This window comes from Pogona vitticeps, chromosome 9 (genome assembly GCF_051106095.1).
Source record: "Pogona vitticeps strain Pit_001003342236 chromosome 9, PviZW2.1, whole genome shotgun sequence".
Lineage (NCBI taxonomy): Eukaryota > Metazoa > Chordata > Lepidosauria > Squamata > Agamidae > Pogona > Pogona vitticeps.
Genome location: NC_135791.1, coordinates 19809184 through 19832021, shown reverse-complemented (window position 1 = coordinate 19832021; position 22838 = coordinate 19809184). Strand labels below are relative to the sequence as shown.

The following is a 22838-nucleotide window of genomic DNA, read 5'->3' as shown; positions in this document are numbered from 1 at the left end:
AGCTATGGCCATTCCCGGGTCTGAGTTGTGTACATCTCCATGATATATGTATTGCTGGGGTACACGTAAAATTCATAACTGTATGCCAGTACTTTTTAAAGATAACAACTCCCAGCTGACTCAACAGGCCTGCAAATTGTAATCTAAGAAATAACTTGACCAACAGATTATCTCAGCCTGGCCAAAATAGAATACAAAGGCACACAGTAGCCTTATTAGTTGTTCTGGGGTGAACATGCTTGCTTGCTTTCTCCATTTCTGCTTGTGCTTTTGCTGCTAAAGGCCTCCTGCTGATTGCTGTCAGGTCTCCTTGAGCTGACTTCACTATTTCTGAGCTGAAACCACTCTTTTAGCCTCTCCCAGAATCCAGGATACAGCCACAGAACCCTACAAGCCTATGTTCCTCTCTCGAAGTCCTGTTTTTTCTGTCCTTGGACCTCTGTTAGCCTCACATGGGACCCTTGCCCCCAAATCCCCTTATACTGTTCCAGATGGTATACACTCCGCACCTTCAAGGCAGTCTAATAACACTAAGGAGAGGTAATCACCTCTAATCTACAGTATCTTCTGGGGTTATTTTCCCAATACATTGGTGGCTCTCGAATCTACTACTGAGCTGTATGAAATCTTTTGTCTTTGCTGGAGGGAAGGTGGAGTACCACAGGACATGAAGGATGCAAACATTGTCACATTGGAGACAGAGGTGACTGCAATAACTACCGTGGCATCTCTCTTCTCAGTGTTGTAGGGAAGCTGCTTGCCCATGTTGTGCTGAAGAGACTCTATGTGCTTCCAGATCAGAGTCTATCCAGAATCACAGTGTGGATTTTGAGCTAATAGCTCCACCCCTGACATGATATTCTCCCTCAGACAGTTGCAGGAGAAATGTAGGGAACAACAGCAGCCACTCTTTGTGGCCTTCATAGATCTCACAAAGGCCTTTGATTTGGTTAGCAGGGAGGGCCTTTTTAAAATACTTCCCAAGACTGGATGTCCACCTTGTCTCCTTAACAACATCAGATCCTTCCATGAGAGAATGAAAGGCACTGAAGTTTTTGATGGCTCAACATCAGCTCCCTTTGACATCCAAAGCAGAGTGAAACAGGGCTGTATCCTCGTGCCGACCCTGTTTGGGATCTTTTTTGCTGTCATGTTGAGGCACACCTTTGGAACTGCAGCAGAAGGTGTGTATCTCTGGTCTAGATCAGACGGAAAGCTCTTTAATCTCTCTCTAGATTGAAAGCGAAGACCAAAGTCCAGCTGAAATGCATGCAGGACTTCCTCTTTGCTGATGATACAGCTGTTGTTGCCCACTCTGCTGAAGACCTCCAACAACTCATGAATTGCTTTAGCAAGGCCTACCAAGACTTTGGATTAACAATCAGCCTGAAGAAAACACATGTCATGGGCCAAAGCATAGACTCACCTCCCTCTATTACCATCTCTACACAAGAATTGGAGGTTGTTCATGACCTCTTGTACCTTGGCTCAACAATCTCTGACACTCTCTCTAGATATCAAGCTGGATAAACACATTGGCAAAGCAGCTACCATGTTCTCTAGACTCACAAAGAGAGTATGGCTCAATAAGGAGCTGACAACATATACCAAGATCCAGGTCTATAGAGCCTGTGTCCTGAGCACACTCCTGTATTGCAATGAGTCCTGGACCGTTTGTGCACGGCAGGAGAGGAAGCTGAACACCTTCCATATGCGTTGCCTCTGACACATTTTTGGTATCACCTGGCAGGACAAAGTTCCAAATAGAGTAGTCCTAGAACGAGCTGGAATTTTTAGCATGTATACATTACTCAAACAGTGATGTCTACGTTGGCTCGGGTATGTCATGAGAATGGCTGCCGGTCAGATTCAAAAAGATCTCCTGTAGGGAGAATTAGTGCAGGGAAATTGCCCCAGAGGGAGACCACAGCTGCGATACAAGGACATCTGCAAGCGGGATCTGAAGGCCTTAGGAATGGACCTCAACAGATGGGAAACCTTGACATCTGATTGTTCAGCCTGGAGGCAGGTGGTGCATCATGGCCTCTCCCAATTTGAAGAGACCCTCGTCCAGCAAGCCGAGGCAAAGAGGCAGTCCCAAAACCAGCAAAATCAGGGAGCTGGACAGGGGACAGATTGGATTTGTCTCCAGTGTGGAAGGGATGGTCACTCTCGAATTGGTCTTCTCAGCCACACTAGATGCTGTTCCAAAACTTCTACTCAGAGCACATTCCCATAGCCTCTTGAGTCTGAAAGATGCCTAGTACATTTTCCCAGAACATTGGTGGCTCCCGAATCTACCCATTCTCTCTCTCTCTCAATCTTTGTACAGCATGTTTGTTTGTATACAGTTTAGGGAAAGAGCCTTTTGTTTTTCTTCTCATCTTTATAACATCTCAGCAAAACTCGGTCAGACATTGCAGAACTTTGCAGTAGCAGCCTGAATCTCAGAACCCTCTCAGCCATATGAGCTTTCTACTTTTGAGCCTGTATTTTCAAATATTAGTTAATTCTTCTGTGTTCAATAAAATCCCCATTATGCATAGCTCTGGGTGAATGTAATAGACTCAGCCTAATCTGTGACAAGACGCACTATTGTCATGGTTCAAAGATTCCTTACAGGTGTATCTCCGAACATGTGTGAGCTCATACATGTGCTCTCAGACCATACCTGCTAACACAACTCAGAGCCAGGATGAGCAAAAGTCCCTGTCTAGGGCAGATCTAGTGACCTGTGTTCTATAATGTGTGAACAGGTTTTAAGTCTTCATGTACAATGCACAGCAGACAATGTAGTTTTAAATTTAAGTTTTAAATTCAGGAATTCTTTTGGAATTCATGGTTCACTTTCCAAGTTCCAAATTTTTCCACATTTTTAAAAAGTGTGTAGTCTTGGCAGTATATTCAAAATCACCATCATTAAGATATCTGCTTGCTGAACTCTCTGCTTCCAGACCTTCTTTGTTCTCTGAATGTGTTTTGGAATTTTCCCCTTCTAATTTCATTCTAGCTGGGTCAGACACCCCTTCATTGTCTGGTGAAGTGGAAATGTTATGCATGCCATGGACCTCATTGCACATATTTGGCAGCTAACACTCTTGTTCTTCCTGGAGAACTAGAACATATTGTACATAGGATTATCTTAAAATATGATTCTACTACCTTAGACCTTTTATAGTAATCCTGTTATAAAAGAAGTGCAATTTGTGAGCTTTCAGTGAAGTGAAGTATCTGTTAACACTCAAACTAAGGAGAACAATGTTGCCTCCTCTTTAACCTTGACCTTTGGTGCCAACAATAACTAACCTTGCAATGATAGTTATGATAAGCTGACCTTCCCTTAAAGACAAGAAGTGACAAATTCCCTTGACAAAGGACCCATTCGTTTTGGCCGACTAGTTTTGGAATTTGAGAACAGTATAAATACAGCAGCCCCAGATCCTCAATCCTCATCTTGGTGAATTCACTCCTGAAAGACACCAAGGCTGAAACCACGATGAAGCTCCAGGTTGTGGCTGCTGTTCTGCTTGTCCTTCTCCTTTGCCTGAAGGAAAGCGATTCGGTAAGTATCCTTTTGCTACCAGGGCAGCCCATGGGACCCCCATTCCTGAATGCTTATGAGAAGACATGGCCAATAGTGGCTATGCCAGTGGTGGACGTGGGCAATGGAAGACATGCCAATGGTGGGAATTCTGGAAGATGCATCGTTCTCTATCAAGAAGATGAGTCATGGCAACTGGACTTCTTTCTTATTAGGTTGAAACATTTCAGTACTCATCCAAGTAGCTTCTTCAGATTGAATAAGCTACTTGGATGAGTAGCGAAGTTAACCTAATAAGAAAAGTTGATGGGACTTCTAGTCCAGATATAGAGGGAGAATCATGCTTTGTGCTGCTCTACCCTAGGGTGTAAGATCCTCAAGGATTTGTGGTGAGCGTGGACAGTCTTATGCATTAACACAACATTTCAATACATTTCAAGTGCTTTGGTACCTGTTAGGGAACATCCCTGATTTTCCAGACTCTGGAAATCTGCTGTCCGCAAGAAGGAAAGTTTCTTACGCTTAAGCTATTTACACCAGTCTCCCAATTCTGTATCTCCTTTCCCTATATGATTATTTTGCCAATTTACTGTTATGCTGATGAGTTGATTTTTAGCAATACAGATTATTTTAAAAGTTTGCCATTATTTCTAGATGGATTTCATGGAGGCTGAATAGGATTTGTGATTGCACATAGTTTTATGCACATTGTCTTTACAGATTTATTAATGCATTTGTTCATTTCATGGGGGGATATTTAGTTGTTCTCATGTACTGTACACCACTTAGAAATCCCAGATGCAGAACAGTTTACTTATTCTGTGAATGAATGAATGAATGAATGAATGAATGAATGAATGAATGAATGAATGAATGAATGGGAATAACTGGATGTTCAGAAGTAGCACTTCTGTTGTAGCACAATGAGAGTGAGGTTTCTCAAGTATTTTAAATTTCATATGATTCAACATACAATGTCTCTCTTTGTTCTTGCTGAAGAAAAGACCTGGCAAGCATGATCCTGAAGCTGGTGACGAAGTGAGTATAACATACCTACATTCCTGAATTAATAAAATCAAATTTAGTAGGAGTGCTCAATCAGGATCCATAAAATGAAAGTGTTAACATTATATTTCTTTGCTCTCTGAAGAAATATTCTGCAAGGGCCTGTAACGTCTATAAAGAACACTCTGGAAAAAGAGTACAGCCCTATTTAAGATGGATAGAGGGATGGCTAATGGCTTCTGTTCTTCTAAGGCTTTGCACACCCAAGCAGCAAATGGCCACTGATGGATAAGCTTCTGCTTGCTAATAGGCTGCATACATGAGCAGGAAAGCTGGAAAATCTCATTTGTTATTTTCATATTGTACTTGTTCTTGCTCTAGGAAAATCTGGACCAGGAAGGTCCCCAATTTGGAGGCCAAGTGAGTATAGCACATCCACCCTCCAAACCGAATGAATTTACAATTTAGTAGTACTGCATTTCATGAAAACACCAAAGTGCATTAAAAAAACAACTGGCGGGTCTAACTTACCTTACTATCTCTCTCAATGATGCTGGATCTTCAAGTGGTTGAATAGGATTAAGTGGGTTTTTCATTTGTGGACACTTTTATGCACACAGTATTCCTATTTTTATTAATGCATTTGATTATTTCATTCTGAAGTGGGGTAATTAGCAGTTCTCATTTAGTGTTCTCTATTCACATTGATGTGAGTTGATTGATAGGTCTGAGTGCTGGCCATAAAACAACAGAATGAAATTTAAGAGGAATAAGTATAACGTTCTACACCGGGGAGGAGGGCAGGGAGAAAACCAAATGCACAGTTACAAGATGAGGGATACTTGGCTCAGTAATACTATGAGTGAAAAGGGTCTTGGAATAGTTTTAGACCACAAACTGAATATGAGCCAACAGTGCAATGTGGCTGCAAAAAAGGCAAATGCTATTCCAGGCTGCATTAACAGAAATGTAGTCTCCAAATCCTGTGAGGTACTACCCTCTATCTGGCACTTGTTCAGCCTCATCTCAACATTAAGAAGGATGCCAACAAACTGGAACAAGTTCAGAGGAGGGCAAGATGGATGGGCAGGGCATTGGAAACCAAGTCCTTTGAGGAAAGACTGAAAGAACCGGGCATGATTAGCCTTGAGAAAAGATGATTGAGGGAATATATGATAGCACTTTTCAAATACTTGAAAGTTAATCATACAGAGGAGGGGCAGGATCTGTCCTCGACCATCCCATAGTGCAGGACACATAATAATGGGCACAGGCTACAAGAAGTCCGATTTAGGCTGAATATCAGGAAAAACCTCTTAACTGTTACAGCAGTGCGACAATGGAGCTAATTACCTTGGGAGATGGTGTGGCATTCAAGAGAAAATTAGACAAGCCCCTGTCAGATCTGATTCGATTTGGATTCCTGCATTGAGCAGGGGGTTGGAATCGATGGCCTTATGGGTCTCTTCCAACTTGATTATTGTATGATTCTATAATTTATCCATATGGAGAATAGTTGCATGAAAGAAAGAAAGTGTGTGATCACACAGAGGGAACGTGTTCCAGGTGTGTTTTGAGCAATATTGTATGGCATTTTAGCTTTCATAAGATGGAATGGACAATATTGTTCTTGTTCTTGCTCTAGGGTAATCGTGGTCAGAAAGGTCCCCGTGGTGGCGTCCGTGTAAGTAGAGCAAGTGTTGTTCACCAGTTTATCACACATATCCCCTTTGAAGGAGATTTTATATGTATTTAAGATCTATGACATGTACTCAGATAGAGTAGATCTTTTCCCTCTAATGACTTTGCACATTGGTTGATTGGTCAATGAACTTGCTTGGTCCTACAAACAGGATACTGGCCAGATTCCATAAAGGTGAGAACTGTGAGGAAAAAAATGGCTGCCTATCATCACTCCAACAAGTATCCTGCCTTTTCAGGTCTTTAGCTACTCAAGTGTATCTTTTTTTTTAGAATTGTCTAAGGAGCTCAGGTGAGCTATTCCATTGTTGATGGAATTCAGAATGATTCCAGTTCACTCGAATCAACAGGATTTATACTAGAGATGACCAACTGTCCCCCTGCCCCCACGTTTATAGCTTGAAACTGAAGGGGCAAGTGTGACTGGATAATAACTGCCACTATCCTGAACTTTTGGCAGCAGTTCCTGATGCTGGCAGTTGTTTGGCTGCCAGGGATATCTAGAAGGCTTCATGTTGCCTACCTCTGCAATAGAGGTGATGCTGCAATACACTGTGGGAAATGACCCTAGCGAATTAGAGTTCATTGTGAGAAAAGAACATCTACACTGTTGTTAGTGACAATACCCAGTTTCATAAAATGCGAAGATTACCATTACATTTTGTTGTTTCCTGAAGAAATATTCCGAAAGGGCTGTAACATTGCCTGCATATGTGTGTGTGTTCTGTACCATCAAGTTAGAACTGATTTATAGTGACCTTAATAGGGCTTGTAGAGTGAGATATTTGAGTAGTGGTTTTACTAGGTCCACTCATGCCAGTGAGTTTCCATGGCCAAGTGGGGATTCAGATCCTGTTCTCCATAGTCCGTAGTCCATCGCTATATACACCATACCGCACAGGGAATTCTCATATTGTCTTTGTTGTTTAGTCATGCCAACTCTTCGTGACCCCATGGACCAGAGCACGCCAGGCCCTCCTGTCTTCCACTGCCTCCCCAAGTTGGGTCAAATTCATGTTGGTCACTTTGGTGACACTGTCCGATCATCTCTGTCATCCCTTTCTCCTCTTGCCTTCACACTTTCCCAATATTAGGCACTTTTCCAGGGAGTCTTCTCTTCTCATGAGATGGCCAAAGGATTGGAGCCTCAGCTTCAGGATCTGTCCTTACAGGGAGCACTCAGGGTTGATTCCCTTCAGAATGGATAGGTTTGTTCTCCTTGCAGTCCAGGGGACTCTCAAGAGTCTATATTGTCTATAGAGACTGCCAAACTTGACAGCAGCAGCACTGAATCTCAGAACCCTCTCAGCCATGTTACGTTTATTTCTTGGGAAACAGGAAATGGATAGAAATGGGTGGTTAGTTGAGCTTCTTGAGTTTTACCTCCCAAGAAGTGATGAGCCTGAAGCAAAGATATTTCTGCTTGTCTCTAGGCTGCACACATAAGCAAATAATCTAAGATATCTGGGCTGTAACTTATATAGAGAGCATGTATCCAAGCAAGATCCTAGTACATTTAAAACTTAATTGCTCTTTTCTTAGCGAAGATTCATATACAATCTGAAGGTTATCCTTTGCTTATTTCACAAGAGGGTGAGATGAACAGTTTTTTCTGTTTACTTCTCAAAAATCTTACATGAGAAATGCTTTATTTATTCTGGGAATGATTGCAGGAAATAATGGGAGTTGCTGAATGCTAAAACATAGCACTGCTGTTGTAAGTCAGTTTCAGTGGAGGTATATATATATACTGTATATGTATATAAAAATAAAATGGTTCAATTAAAAATATTGCCCTTCTTCTTGTTCCAGGGTCCTCATGGACACCGCGGCCCTGGATCAGGTGGCCAAGTGAGTAAACCAAGTGTTGGGTGTCAGCCTTTTGCAGATCCTTCTTCCAATAAATATTATGTTGATATATAAATTCTAAGATCACAATACTGTTTCTACTCCTAGTTGGAGTAGATGCATTGAAACAAATGGATGTCCACATATGCTGCCTGATGATTTAGTCATTGAGTCTATGAATCTATGCTTGCTTGGGTCTGGCAAAAAGATACCAGGCAGTATGCATAAAAGTACATTTTGGTGGCCCACCTGGGCATCAACTATAGTCTCTTTTAGGGTTATGGGGGAGGCTCAAGTGAGCTATTCCAGTTTATACTGGATTCTTTATAAAGCAGATTCAATGGAATCAATAGGACTTTAAGAAAAGGATGACCAACAGTTGTTTTCAAGTTTCATGACATGTGATGTGTGGCATGTAAGAGGCAGGTCCATTAGTTTTGGCCGACTAGGTTTGGAATTTGAGAACAGTATAAATACAGCAGCCCCATATCCTAAATTCTCACCTTGGTGACTTCACTCCTGAAAGCCACCAACACTGAAACCACAATGAAGCTCCAGCTTGTGGCTGCTGTTATGCTTGTCCTTCTCCTTTGCCTGAAGGAAAGCGATTCGGTAAGTTTCCTTTTGCTACCAGGGCAGCCCATGGGACACTACTCCTGAAAGCTTATGAGAAGACATGGCCAATAGTGGCTATGCCAGTGGTGGACGTGGGCAATGGAAGACATGCCAATGGTGGGAATTCTGGAAGATGCATCATTCTCTACCTAGAAGTTGAGTCATGGCAACTGGACGTCTTCCTTATTAGGTTGAAACTTTTCAGTACTCATCCAAGTAGCTTCTTCAGACTGAAGAAGCTACTTGGATGAGTAGCAAAGTTAACCTAATAAGAAAAAATTCCAGGTGCCATGACTCAACGTACACCTGGATGACTGAGAATCTTCACAGATATATGGCGTCATTCTCTAGTGTGCCTCCTTGAGAGGGGCTAAACCTGATGATCCACACGGTCCCTTCAAGTTCTGCAGTTCAAAAAGTTATTATTATTATATTAATCAAACAAAAGTTGAATATCTCCCAGAATTCTTCACCATTGGCTATGTTGTGTAGAGCTGATGGGACTTCTAGTCCAGATATAGAGGGAGAATCCTGCTTTGTGCTGCTCTACCCTAGGGTGTAAGATCCTCAAGGATTTGTGGTGAGCATGTACAGTCTTATCCATTAGCACAGTATTTCAATACATTTCAAGTGCTTTGGTACCAGTTAGGGAACGTCCCTAATTTTTCCAGACTCTGAAATCTGCTGTCCACAAGAAGGAAAGCTTCTTACGCTTCTTAAGTTTTTACCTTGTCTCCCAATTCTGTATCTCCTTTCCCTATATGATTATTTTGCCAATTTACTGTTATGCAGATGAATTGATTTTTAGCAATACAGATTATTTTAAAAGTTTGCCATTATTTCTGGATGGATTTCATAGAGGCTGAATAGGATTTGTGATTGCGCATAGTTTCATGCACATTGTCTTTACAGATTTATTAATGCATTTGTGCATTTCATGGGGGGATATTTAGTTGTTCTCATGTACTGTACACCAGTTAGAAATCCCAGATGCAGAGCACTTTACTTATTCTGTGAATGAATGAATGAATGAATGAATGAATGAATGAATGAATGAATGAATGAATGAATGAATGAATGAATGAATGAATGAATGAATGGGAATAACTGGATGTTCAGAAGTAGCACTTCTGTTGTAGCACAATGAGAGTGAGGTTTCTCAAGTATTTTAAATTTCATATGATTCAACATACAATGTCTCTCTTTGTTCTTGTTGAAGAAAAGACCTGGCAAGCATGATCCTGAAGCTGGTGATGAAGTGAGTATAACATACCGACATTCCTGAATTAATAAAAACAAATTTAGTAGCAATGCTCAATCAGGATCCATAAAATGAAAGTGTTAACATTATATTTCTTTGCTCTCTGAAGAGATATTCTGAAAGGGCCTGTAACATCTATAGAGAACACTCTGGAAAAAGAGTACAGCCCTATTTAAGATGGATAGAGGGATGGCTAATGGCTTCTGTTCCTCTAAGGCTTCACACACCCAAGCTTGCTAATAGGCTGCATACATGAGCAGGAAAGCTGGAAAATCTCATTTGCTATTTTCATATTTTACTTGTTCTTGCTCTAGGAAAATCTTGACCAGGAAGGTCCCGAGTTCGGAGGCCCAGTGAGTATAGCACATCCACCCCCCCAAACCGAATGAATTTTCAATTTAGTAGTAATGTGTTTCATGAAAACACCAAAGTGCATTAAAAAAACTGTTGGTCTAACTTACCTTTACTATCTCTCTCAATGATGCTGGATTTTCAAGTGGCTGAATAAGATTAAGTGGGTTTTGCTTATAAATCAAATAAATAAATATATAGATAAATATTTTTATTAAGGCATTTCATTATTTCATTCTGAAGTGGAGCAAGTAGCTGTTCTCATTTAGTGTTCTCTATTCACATTGATGTGAATTGATTGATAGGTCTGAGCACTGGGCTTAAAACAACAGAATGACATTTATGAGGGATAAGTATAATGTTCTACACAGGGGAGGAGGGCGAGGAGAAAACCAAATGCACAGTTACAGTACAAGATGGGGGATACTTGGCTCAGTAATACTATGAGTGAAAAGGGTCTTGGAATAGTTTTAGACCACAAACTGAATATGAGCCAACAGTGCAATGTGGGTGCAAAAAAGGCAAATGCTATTCCAGGTTGCATTAACAGAAGTATAGTCTCCAAATCCCATGAGGTACTACCCTCTATCTGGCATTGGTTCAGCCTCATCTCAACATTAAGAAGGATGCCAACAAACCAGAACAAATTCAGAGGAGGGCAATGAGGATGGGCAGGGCATTGGAAATGAAGTCCTCTGAGGAAAGACTGAAAGAACCGGACATGATTAGCCTTGAGAAAAGATGATTGAGGGAAGATACAATAACACTTTTCAAATACTTGAAAGTTAATCATACAGAGGAGGGGCAGGATCTGTCCTCGACCACCCCAGAGTGCAGGACACGCAATGATGGGCACAGGCTACAAGAAGTCCGATTTAGGCTGAATATCAGGAAAAACCTCTTAACTGTTACAGCAGTGCGACAATGGAGCCAATTGCCTTGGGAGGTGGTGCGTCATTCGAGAGAAAATTAGACAACCCCCTGTCAGATCTGCTTTGATTTGGATTCCTGTCTTGAGCAGGGGGTTGGAATCGATGGCCTTATAGGTCTCTTCCAACTCAACTGAGGGAATAAGTGTGTGATCACTTCTTCATGATAGGGACATGGTGGTGCTGTGGGCAAAACCGCAGAAGCCTTTGTGTGCTGCAGGGTCAGAAGACCAGCAGTTGTAAGATCGAATCCATGCAACGGAGTGAGCTCCCATCGCTTTGTCCCAGCTCCTCGCCAACCTAGCAGTTCGAAAGCATGTAAATGCAAGTAGATCAATAGGGACCATCTCGATGGGAAGGTAAACAGCGTTCCGAATCTAAGTCACGCTGGCCACGTGACAACGGAAACTGTCTTCGGACAAACGCTGGCTCCGCGGCTTGGAAACGGGGATGAGCACCGCCCCCTAGAGTCGGACACGACTGACTAAAATGTCAAGGGGAACCTTTACCTTTACCTTTTTACACACAGAGGGAATGTGTTCCAAGTGTGGTTTGACCAAAATTGTATGGCATTTTAGCTTTCATAAGATGGAATGGACAATATTGTTCTTGTTCTTGCTCTAGGGTAATCGTGGCCAGAGAGGTCCCCGTGGTGTAAGTATAGCAAGTGTTGTTCACCAGTTTATCACACATCCCCTTTGAAGGAGATTTTATACAGTGGGGTCTTGACTTGAGAACTTAATCCATATTGGAAGGCGGTTCTCAAGTCAAAAAGGCTGTAAGTCAAGTCTCCATTGACCTACAGTGCATTGAAAACCGATTAATCCCGTAACAGGTCATTTTTGTTCCATTTTGGTTTTTTTCTGGTCTGTAAGTCAAATCTCAGTCTGCAAGTCAAACCTAAATTTTGCGGCCAGAGAAGTCTGTAACTCAAAAAGTCTGTAAGTCAAGCCGTCTGTAAGTCAAGGGTCCACTGTATGTATTTGAGTTCTATGACATGTACTCAAATACTGTAGAGTAGATCTTTTCCCTCTAATGACTTTGCACATTGGTTGATTGTTCAATGAACTTGCTTGGTCCTACAAACAGGATATTGGCCAGAATCCATAAAAGTGAAAACTGGGAGAAAAAAATGGCTGCCTATCATCACTCCAACAACTGTCCTGCCTTTTCAGGTTTTCAGCTACTCAAGTCTAACTTTTTTTTAGAATTGTCTAAGGAGCTCAGGTGGACATCCCAAGAAGTGATGAGCCTGAAGCAAAGATGTTTCTGCTTGTCTGTAGGCTGCACACATAAGCAAATAATCTAAAATATCTGGGCTGCAACGTATATAGAGAGCATGTATCCAAGCAAGATCCTAAAACTTAATTGCTCTTTTCTTAGTGAAGATTCATATACAATCTGAAGGTTATCCTTTGCTTATTTCACAAGAGGGTGAGATGAGCAGTTTTTTTCTGTTTACTCCTCAGAAATCTTAGATGAGAAATGCTTTATTTATTCTGGGAGTTATTGCATGAAATAATGGGAGTTGCCGAAAGCTAAAACATAGCACTGCTGTTGTAAGTCAGTTTGAGCAGAGGCATATTTTTTAAAAAATAACATGACTCAATTAAAAATGTCACCCTTGTTCTTGTTTCAGGGACCTCACAGACAGCGTGGCCCCAACTCAGATAGCCAAGTGAGTAAACCAAGTGTTGGGTGTCAGCTTTTCGCAGATCCCCCCTTCCAATAAATATTATGTTGATATGTAAATTCTAGGATCACAATCCTGTTTCTACTCCTAGTTGGAGTAGATGCATTGAAGCAAATGGATGTCCACATATACTGCCTGATGATTTAGCCATTGAGTCTATGAATCTATGCATCTATGCTTGCTTGGGTCTAGCAAAAAGGTACCAGGCAGTATGCATAAAAGTAAATTTTGGTGGCCCACCTTGGCATCAAGTACTGTAAAGCCTCTTTTACGATTATGGAGGAGGCTCAAGTGGGCTATTCCAGTTTATACTGGATTCTTTACAAAGCAGATTCAATGGGATCAATAGAACTTTAAGAAAATGATGACCAACAGTTGTTTTAAAGTTTCATGACATGTGATGTGTGGCATGTAAGAGGCGGGTATGGCAGACCGACAGCACCAACCGTCCTGGGCCTTTCGGTAACAGTTGCTGCCATTGACCATTGTTTGGCCTCTACCGATATGCGAAAAACTCTCAGTTGCTCATCTGTGTTGTGACAGTGGGAACACTGAAGTACACTATGGGAATTTCCAGTGGAGGATTCCAGTTCACAAGGAGAGAGAACACCTACACTCCTAACCAACTATACACTTAGAATGTAGAATTTCAAAGCACTGGTCTTGGTGAAGACACCACGTTCCATGAAATGCAAGGGCAATCATTATACATTGCTATGCCTCAAAGAGATCTTCTGAAAGGCCTTTTGACATTCTTCATATAGAAGACTTTGCAAAGAGAGGAAAGCCCCATGCAACATGGCTAGAGAGGGATGGCTAGCCGCGCCCCTCCCCTAATGGCTTTGACTAACCAAGCAGTGAGAAGGCTGAAGAGAAGTCTCTGCTTGGCTTTACATATGAACAAGAAAGGTGGAAAATCTGGCTTGCAACTTTCATGCAGAGCCTACAGACAAGCAGGAACCTTCTATTCTCATTCATCACTGGTCACACAGGTGAAGCAACATGGAAAGGAGCAGGATTAGTTGCCCTTTCTTATCTGTCTTGACGATGCTGGGTTTGGAAAAGATGGAGCATGGCATAAATTAGTCTTTAATTGTAAATCGATATCTTTGAGGTGAAGTAGTTTATATTCATCTTTGGAATGAATGAATTAAAGAATGGCAGTAACTGAATGTTCATACATAGCACAGTTGTGTAAGATGTTCCTTACCAGTGTTGTATGTTATTTTAAATTGAATACAATTGAATTCAGAGTATTGTTCTTCTTCTTACTCTAGGGACAGCGTGGTCAGAATGGTGGACGAGTGAGTATAGCAGATCCACATTCCTAACTTATTACATTCAGAATTTAGGAGCACTGCTTTTAGGTAGACAATTGGGGTTCATAAAATAAATGGGTTAATATTATATTTTATTGCGCTCCAGAGAGATCTTCTGAAAGGGCCTGTAACATAGTCCATCGGGGACACTGGGGAAACAGAGGAAAGCCTTAGGTAAGGGAGGAGTGACTAGCTGTGCTTTTGCCCTGATATCTTTGACCAGCCAAGGAGCGATGAGCTTGAAGCCTAGATGTTTCTGCTTGGATGAAGGCTCGACACATGAGCAAGGAATTTGAAATATCTGGGTTGTAACTTACATGTAGAACCTACACCCAAGCAGGAGCCTTTCAACGCATCATTGCCCACTTGAGGAAAGCAACGAGAAAGGTGACTGGGGTAGCTGCCCTTCTCTATCCTTTTTGACAATGTTGGGTTTCATGAAATCAGAATAGAGTCAGTTGGCTTTGTACTTGACACATGGGTTTTCTCATAAAGCCTTCACAATATTTAAAATACATTTTGAATATATTTAATAATTTTTGCTAGAGGGTGGATCGATTATTTGTTCTTATGTACTGCTGATTCCTCTGAAGTCTTAAATGTGCAGTGGAATGGTTGCAGGAAATAACTGAACTAAATGCTCACTACAGCACTACTATTATAAGTAATTTTGAGCAGATTTCTATGGTATTCTAAATATAATACAGTGGTGCCTCGCATAACGAGCGCACCGTTTAACGACGAATCCGCATAGCGATCTATTTTTTGGGATCGCTGATGCGATCGCATTGCGATGTTTTAAATGGTAAAACATCACTTTGCGAAACGCTTACCGATCTTCGCATTGCGATGTTTTTAGAACAGCTGATCGGTGGTTGCAAAATGGCCGCCGGGTGCCCAAAATGGCCACCGCAAGCATTTTCGCGGGGTTTCCTCGCTTACTGAGGCGGCGAAAATGGTGACGCTATGGAGGATCTCCGCATAGCGGTGAGTTTGCGCACCATAGGAACACATTAAACGAAGTTTAATGCATTCCTATGGGGTTTTTAGTTCCGTTTAGCAATGTTTCCGAATAGCGACGATTAATCCAGAATGGATTATCGTCGCTATCCGGGGCACCACTGTACTATGATTTAATTAACAATATCGTTCTTGTTCCTGTTCTAGGGACGTAATGGAGAGAATGGTCCTGGATTTGGTGGCCCAGTGAGTATGATGTGGTTTGTCAGCTTACCACTTATCACCTTTGATGTTACTCCTATTTAAGTTGTAAGATAGCTGGCAGGATAGTGGCAGCTATCTTTCAAATACTGTTATTGTTTTCAAATACTGTTCAAGTCCTGGGCTTACCTCTGTGATAGAGAGAATATGACAGTGCTTCCCAACCTTGTTCTTGGACTGCAACTCCCAGAAATCCTGGTGGTGATGTTTTCTGAGAATTGCAGTCCAAGAACACCTGGGTTGTCCAAGGTTGGGAACCATGGGGCTCAACCCTGGAAATTCCAACTGATCATGAGAAAAGCACATCTATACTTCCAGTCCAGTACATTTAGAATTAAGAAGCCCTGCTTGTCATGTTCCATAAAATGAAAAGATAATCAGTTTTCTTGATGCTCCTGGAGAAGATCTCCCAAGGGACTTCTAAAGTTGTCTATATGGAACACTTTGAAAAGAGAGTTAAACCCCTGTTAATCATAGAGAGAGGGATGGGTAGCTGTACACCGGCCTTACTGCTCTGCCCACCCAAGCAGCGATGAAACTGAAGCAGAGATGTTTCTGCTTAGAAGCAGCCTCCACAGATGAGCAAGAAGCCTGGAAAGTCTGGGCTGTCATTTTCTTGTATAGCCTACAAACAAGTCTCGTCTTCAGATACATCATTATTTGCATAAGGACAACAACAAGGCAAACAGCAGGGCTAGCTGCCCTGCTTTATGCATCTTGATGATGATGGATTCCAGAAAGTCTGAATAGGATTAAGTTGCTTTGTACCTGCATACAGTTTTTAGCATGTAGTCTTCACAGTTATTAAACCCATATCTTTATTTCTGCAGAAGGTGGAGTAATTATTTATTCACATTTACACACCACTACTGAGAAACCTTAGACTTTGAATGGGAACAACTGAGTGCCTACACAAGATCCTTTGGCTTATAAGGATTTACACAAATGTTCATTGGCCATTCAATACTCGCTACATTCAATGCATAATGTTGTGTTGCTTCTTGTTCTAGAGAAATCCTGGCCAGAATGGTCCCAGATCTGGTGGTGGCCGAGTGAGTACAGAAAGTTTTTCTGCTTACCCCATATTGTCTTTGAAATGGATATTACCCTATTTTCTGTGTATAAGACACCCCCATATAAAAGACGCCCCCCCACTTTTCTAACCCCAAATTAAGAAATCTAAGTGGGGCTTAGCAAGTGTAGGGGGAAAGGGATAAAAGTGCTGCAGGATCGCTTTGATCCCTGCTTTCCCCTCCACTCGTTTTTGTTCTCTCCTCAGCTTACTTCTGCGTATAAGACAACCCTCAATTTTTAATCTAAAGATTTTAGACAAAAGTATAGTCTTATACACTGAAAAAATATAGTATATCTACCTTAATTCTATGGCCACTATAATGTGCTGACCATTCAGCCATTGACTGAATGACACTGTGCTTCCTTGAGCCTAGCTCATAGTTTTCCAGCCAGAACCCATACAAGACAATGTTGCTGCATATCATCATCCCAGGAAGCATTTGCCCCTTTTCAGGTCTTCAGCTATATGGATTGTCTATGGGTCTCATGTGGGCTATTTCATTGTGGTTAGTATTGCACCTAAATCAGACTCACTGAAATCAATTGAACTTAAACATGAGATAACCAACCATTCTCTTTGAGCTTCATGGCATGTAAGATGTGAGGGCTAAGGGTCAGGTCTGGCTGAAGAATAAGAGCTACCACCATCGTTGACCTCTAGCAGCAGTGGTTTGCACTGATGGTTGTTAGTGGTCCAGTGGTACCTGGAAGGATCCAAGTTGCTTCTCCTTGCATTAGAGAAAACATTGAAATCACTGTGAAGAAAGTCACTAAATAATTATCCCTCTCCTTCTTGCTCTAGGGAAATCGTGGCCAGAATCATCCCAGCTTTGATGCCCCAGTGAGTATTGCATGTTTAAAGCATAGTTCTACCAATCACAGTCCTACTGTCCTACCAATCCACTTGTTAATTTTAGGGTTGGTTGGTGAAGTTTTTTTTTTAAATTTCATTTAGTCTTGTCTTGATGAGAAGTCTTGTCTGGATGATGAGAAGTTTTGTTTCCTGCTCCCTTAAAAACAAACAAACACATAAATTCCTTTCTATGCTGACGATGCAGATGTTTGTAATGCTTGTAAGCTCTTAGAAACATGACACATGTACGTTTTGCATGAAGCATGGAGACTAACAGGAAAAAAATGAATCATTTGAGTTATTGTAAGTGAGGAGCTCTCAAAATGGTCATCATGATGTCTTGGGAGGCCGAGACACCCTAAACCAGCCATTCTCAATTTTTTCCTGGCCATGGCCCTAAGCACAATATGAAAGAAATTTAGCTTGAATCGTGACTACATAAGTCACACAAGGAACCTTATAAGGTGATATGTGATGAGTTCTTTCCAGTTTATGGCCCACTTCAAATGTGTCCAGGGGGGCAAGTGGCCCCTGTTGAGAATGGCTGCCCTAAACCAAGCAAGGTGAGGAACACAATGAGTATTTTTCAAATTACAAGAGATAATGCTTCATTTCCTGGTGCCTGAAATCAATTTATTTTTTCTTTTGCTCCCACTGCTCTCTGAAATGCATTGATGTCATGTGTTAATCCCAAATATACAAAACCTGTTTGCAGTGATGTTCCATTTTATGGAAAGAGGAAGGCAAAATGGCCAAGATCCTGCTGACATTTTAGGCTGGTAAAATGCAATTGGCTTAGACTTTGGTGAAATGGGTTAAATTAAGAAGTTAGAGTAAGCTTTTGCTGCTTTATGCCAGGTAAGCAAGTAGAACAAACAGGATTTGGATCTATTTCTGTAGGATTTGGGATTATTTTCTGTAGGGTGGATCTGGCTTTGTTCCTCCCTCCTATTGCCCTGTTCCCTTTAAGAGTATGGGCTATCAGCAGAAACTTCCCTTGGAAAACAACTGCGAGTATCCATCAATTGAACACTAAAGGGAATTCCCTGTGATCCATCCATTTTTAACTGTGTCAAATCAAAGTCTTTTGCCACAAGGGGGAGCACCTCTCCTTAAATATGTGTTATATATAAACTAGTTGGGTAATTAGGAGGTAGGTGTAAGCAACACTGGCTGGACTGGATTAATCCCAAAACGGAATTAAGATTGCCAGAAGAAATATCAATAACCTCAATTATACAGGTGATACCACTCTGATGGCAGAAACTGAGGAGGAATTAAAGAAACACTTAATGAGGGTGAAAGAGGAGAATGCAAAAAATGGTCTGAAGCTCAACATCAAAAAAACAAACAAACTAAGATCATGGCCACTGGTCCCATCATCTCCTGGCAAGCAGAAGGGGAAGATATGGAGGCAATGACAGATTTTACTTTCTTGGGCTCTGTGATAACTGCAGATGGAGACAGCAGCCACGAAATTAAAAGATGCCTGCTTCTTGGAAGGAAAGCGATGAGAAACCTAGAGAGAATCTTAAAAAGCAGAGACATCACCTTGCCGACAAAGGTCTGTATAGTCAAAGCTTGGTTTTTCCAGTAGTGATGTACGGAAGTGAGAGCTGGACCATCAAGAAGGCTGACCGCCAAAGAATTGATGCTTTTGAATTGTGGTGCTGGAGGAGGCTCTTGAGAGTCCCCTGGACTGCAAAGAGATCACACCTATCCGTTCTGAAGGAAATCAAGCCTGAGTGCTCACTGGAAGGACAGATCCTGAAGCTGAGGCTCCAATACTCTGGCCATCTCATGAGAAGAGAAGACTCCCTGAAAAAGACCCTGATGTTGGGAAAGTGTGAAGGCAGGACAAGAAGGGGATGACAGAGGACAAGATGGTTGGACAGTGTCATTGAAGCTACCAAAATGAATTTGATGAAACTCTGGGAGGCAGTGGGAGACAGGAGGGCCTGGCATGCTCTGGTCCATGGGGTTACGAAGAGTCAGACACGACTTAACGACTAAACAACAACAATAAGGAACACTCTTGACAGAGAAAAAAAACAACGTACAGTATTTGAATAGAAAAGTGACTCTTGTGTTTTTCTTTTTAGCCTCCTGAAAGTCAACCAGGAGAGGTAAATATTGCGATTTTTCTGTCCAGGGGCAGCTCAACAGTTTGCGCTTGCCTGGTTATTCTAATGTCAATAAGTACAATTATAAATAGTGATATAAAGCAAACTGCAAAAGGAGTTCCTTAATCTGAAGTTTGTTTGTTTGTTGTGGGCATTGAACTACATTCAAGGTTCTTCCCATCTAGAGTAATCCCACAGAAATAATTAGGACCTCTTGACCACAATTAACATCAATCCCATTGATGTCAGTGGATCTCCTTTCTGTAGAACTTCATCAAGAAGAAATTCTTTATCAGTAGTAATACACTTGGCCAGAGCTTAAGCTATATTAATGACTGTAATGTAGTAAGAGATCCCCTGTTTCACTCCGTGGTCATTTTAATTACGTTTCTACTTACACAAATATGGCTTCATTATGCATTTGGAAGGCAATGAGTTCCAACTTCGCTATTCATGATTCTATGATCCCATTCTGACCTTTGAAAAAACAGAAATAAGAGTATCTGTCTTAGTTACCTTTGAATAATGAGAAAGCAAAAGAAGGAACTACGGCCCACTCGCATCTCTTTCTAGCAATTCCATAAGGAACTTTTCTCATGGTTTCAAAAGTGTTGAACTTCACATTTTGTGCTTTCTCTGAGGCCATCACCTGGATTTTGCTTTTTCTAGGTTCCATTATACTGAACTGCTTACCTAGGAATCCATTCAGGTGAGACCAGTTGCCATCTTTGGTCCACCAGAAGGTGGATGAATCCTTCAGTGTCATTTTCTCACACCTGTCATGCTTATTTCTTTTAACCTCAAATTATTTCTGCCTCAGATATGGAGAAATAAAGCACGCTTGGGTAAATGCTTGTCAGAAAGGGGCTGAAGCAAAATTCTCACTTATCCACACCAACCCAAAATTCAACACACACAACTCTTGTCAGAATTGAGAGGGCTGTGTTTCATCTCTCTAACCACATAACTGCTGAACATGGATGCCTTTTTTAAAAAAAGAGAGGCACCAATCCATAGTTGAATGTTAACCTTCGAAAGCTACCCCTTGAAGTATCCTCTTCCTCACTTTGCATTCAGAAGAACCCTACAAGATAGGGAAGCTGAGTGAAGGACTGATCCAAAATCAGTTTTGTGTGAGTTTCAGGGCTGAATAGCTTTTTCAGACGGGGCCTTCCAGAGCCCTGTTTAGTGATTCTAAAATGACAATTTGTCAGTTTATTTATTCATTTAAAATATTTTTTTACCCCGCCTTTCTCCTTGAAAAGGACCAAAGGCGGCTTACAACAATGAAAGATGATATTTAAAGTTGAAAACATTGAGTGTACAACGGTGGTTAACATAGTTAGAAGACTACATATTATTTTATTTACCTACTTATTATCCAGCCGTGGCAATGTACAAATGTAGTAAAATTCACAGTGTGCAAATATTTAAAAACATTATCTAAAAACTATAAATCATATTTTGAAAGATCTCCCCATTTCAGTTGCCTCCTCACTTCTCAAAACCTCCTAAATGATTTCATCCATGACTTTGCAGTAGGAAAAGCAAGAAAGGTTTATTTTTATGGTACAGAGTGTGGTTCCTTTCTTTCCAACTTCTTAGTTTTTCTTGGCCTACTTTGGATTGCAACATGTGAATGCTAGCAACGCATGAAACAAATTATAACAAGAAATGAATGAGATGAAGTGGAACTGTCCTTTCACCCATCTTTTCATATGTTTGATTTTTTAGATCTGCCAGTTGGAGATGCTGTGAAGAAATGGCAAAACTGATTGCTACATTTTCCATCAACACATTTCCACCGACACATTGCTTTACCAAAAAAAAAAAATCATAATAAAAAATTTAAAGCATACAATTACATTGTCTCTTTAATTGTTTTGTAGGCTTAATTTCTCATCTTTCCGAACCGAGATTCAGTCTGTTCAAACGCGGTGACATATCTGTAAGGTCAAAACCTGACCAGAGCAAAGGAAAATTTAAGTATACACTCCCAATCAAAATGATTTCTGGGTTTCTGCACATAATCGTGTGCCGTTTTCAGAGGTTAATGGATACTGCACACCTGTCTCAGGACCTTAGAAGATTGTTCCAATTCCTTAAAAAGATTTTCCATTCCTTTTTTTTCTATAGATAAAATACTCTTGCATTTTCTACTGCAAAGTTTTAAAAAGAATTGGGGTTTGAGAACAAGTGCACTGGGGCCATCAAAACATGGTCGTGGTGCCTCCCTGATGCATCCCACAAAGGGCAGAAGTGCAATTATTTAGTCACTTTTTTCCCCTAGAAAACAGAGCCTTCTATTTGCCAGTAGGGAAATTTTTTTCTAGCAATTTTGGGGATGTGAGTGGGGTGCCCCGGTGGTACTGGCAGACTTTAGGACCAATCCATACACAATGAGTGACAGGCAACCTAGCAGGCAACTTGGCAGTCCCCAGACAAGACTTCCCGTATTGCAAGGTAGAATGTGACAGCCATCGCTGGTGGCTGCAAAGCGTTGGAGAAAAGAACGGTGTGTCATGTCACCTGCTGTGAATCTTCTAACACAGCATATAGTGGTGCCTCACTAGACAGTTACCCCGCATGACAGTTTTTTCGCCAGACATTGACTTTTTGCGATTGCTAAAAACAGTGATTCCTATGGGGATTTTCGCTGGACAATGTTTGGTCCCTGCTTTGCAAACTGATTTTTGCTAGACGACGATTTTGACAGCTCCCTCCGCGCTCACAAAACGGGTGTTTTGGGGACCTAAGCTTCGCAAGACAGTGATTTAAACAGCTGATTGGTGGTTCACAAAGCGGCTTTCCTATGGCCGATCTTTGCTAGACAACGGCATTCTCTTCCCCAATAACCAAACATTTTCCTTTCTGTGAGAAGCCTACAAGCAGAATGTAAATATTAGTATCCTCCCACTATGTCCCCTATAACTTGTACCCAGATATTCTTGTTGTACTGATACTCACGTTGTAGTGATGGCCACCCACATGCTTTGCTTTAAGAACATATTGCACAAAGTCATACATGACGAAGCAATTTATGGCTGCTTTTCATGAGCCATTTCTGTTTCACCAGCCCCAGAATATGTACTTCTATATATCAATTGATGAGAGTCACAAGTGGATTCGTTTGCTGTTGCAACCCTTGCTCTTCCCAGAGTCATCTGGTTGGCTACCGTTTCATGATCTTCTCTTCTTGATATGGAACAGCTTGGATTACAGGAACAAGTCACAGGAGTCTGATATTGCAGGCCCAGTCAAATCAACATTCCGTAAGCCATGCCTCGGAGGAGGGGGCAGTCAA

General features: G+C 41.4%; 1 protein-coding gene across 2 annotated transcripts; it reads left to right on the top strand.

Annotated features, from left to right (window-relative positions):
- Positions 1-480: 480 nt before the first annotated feature.
- On the top strand, positions 481-22386 carry LOC144584326 (uncharacterized). 2 transcript variants are annotated; one of them, XM_078380290.1, is made up of 12 exons: positions 481-3562; positions 4541-4579; positions 10286-10324; positions 11876-11905; positions 12891-12929; positions 14222-14248; positions 15431-15469; positions 16495-16536; positions 17361-17399; positions 19514-19537; positions 20204-20243; positions 21269-22386. In XM_078380290.1, exons 2-11 carry the CDS (start codon positions 4557-4559, stop codon positions 20229-20231), a joined length of 330 nt encoding a protein of 109 aa, XP_078236416.1. In that variant the 5' UTR covers positions 481-3562; positions 4541-4556; the 3' UTR covers positions 20232-20243; positions 21269-22386. The 2 variants fall into 2 exon arrangements, with proteins under 2 accessions (XP_078236416.1, XP_078236415.1); XM_078380289.1 differs by lacking the exons at positions 481-3562; positions 4541-4579 and adding exons at positions 8064-8098; positions 9930-9968.
- The last annotated feature ends 452 nt before the right edge of the window (positions 22387-22838 follow it).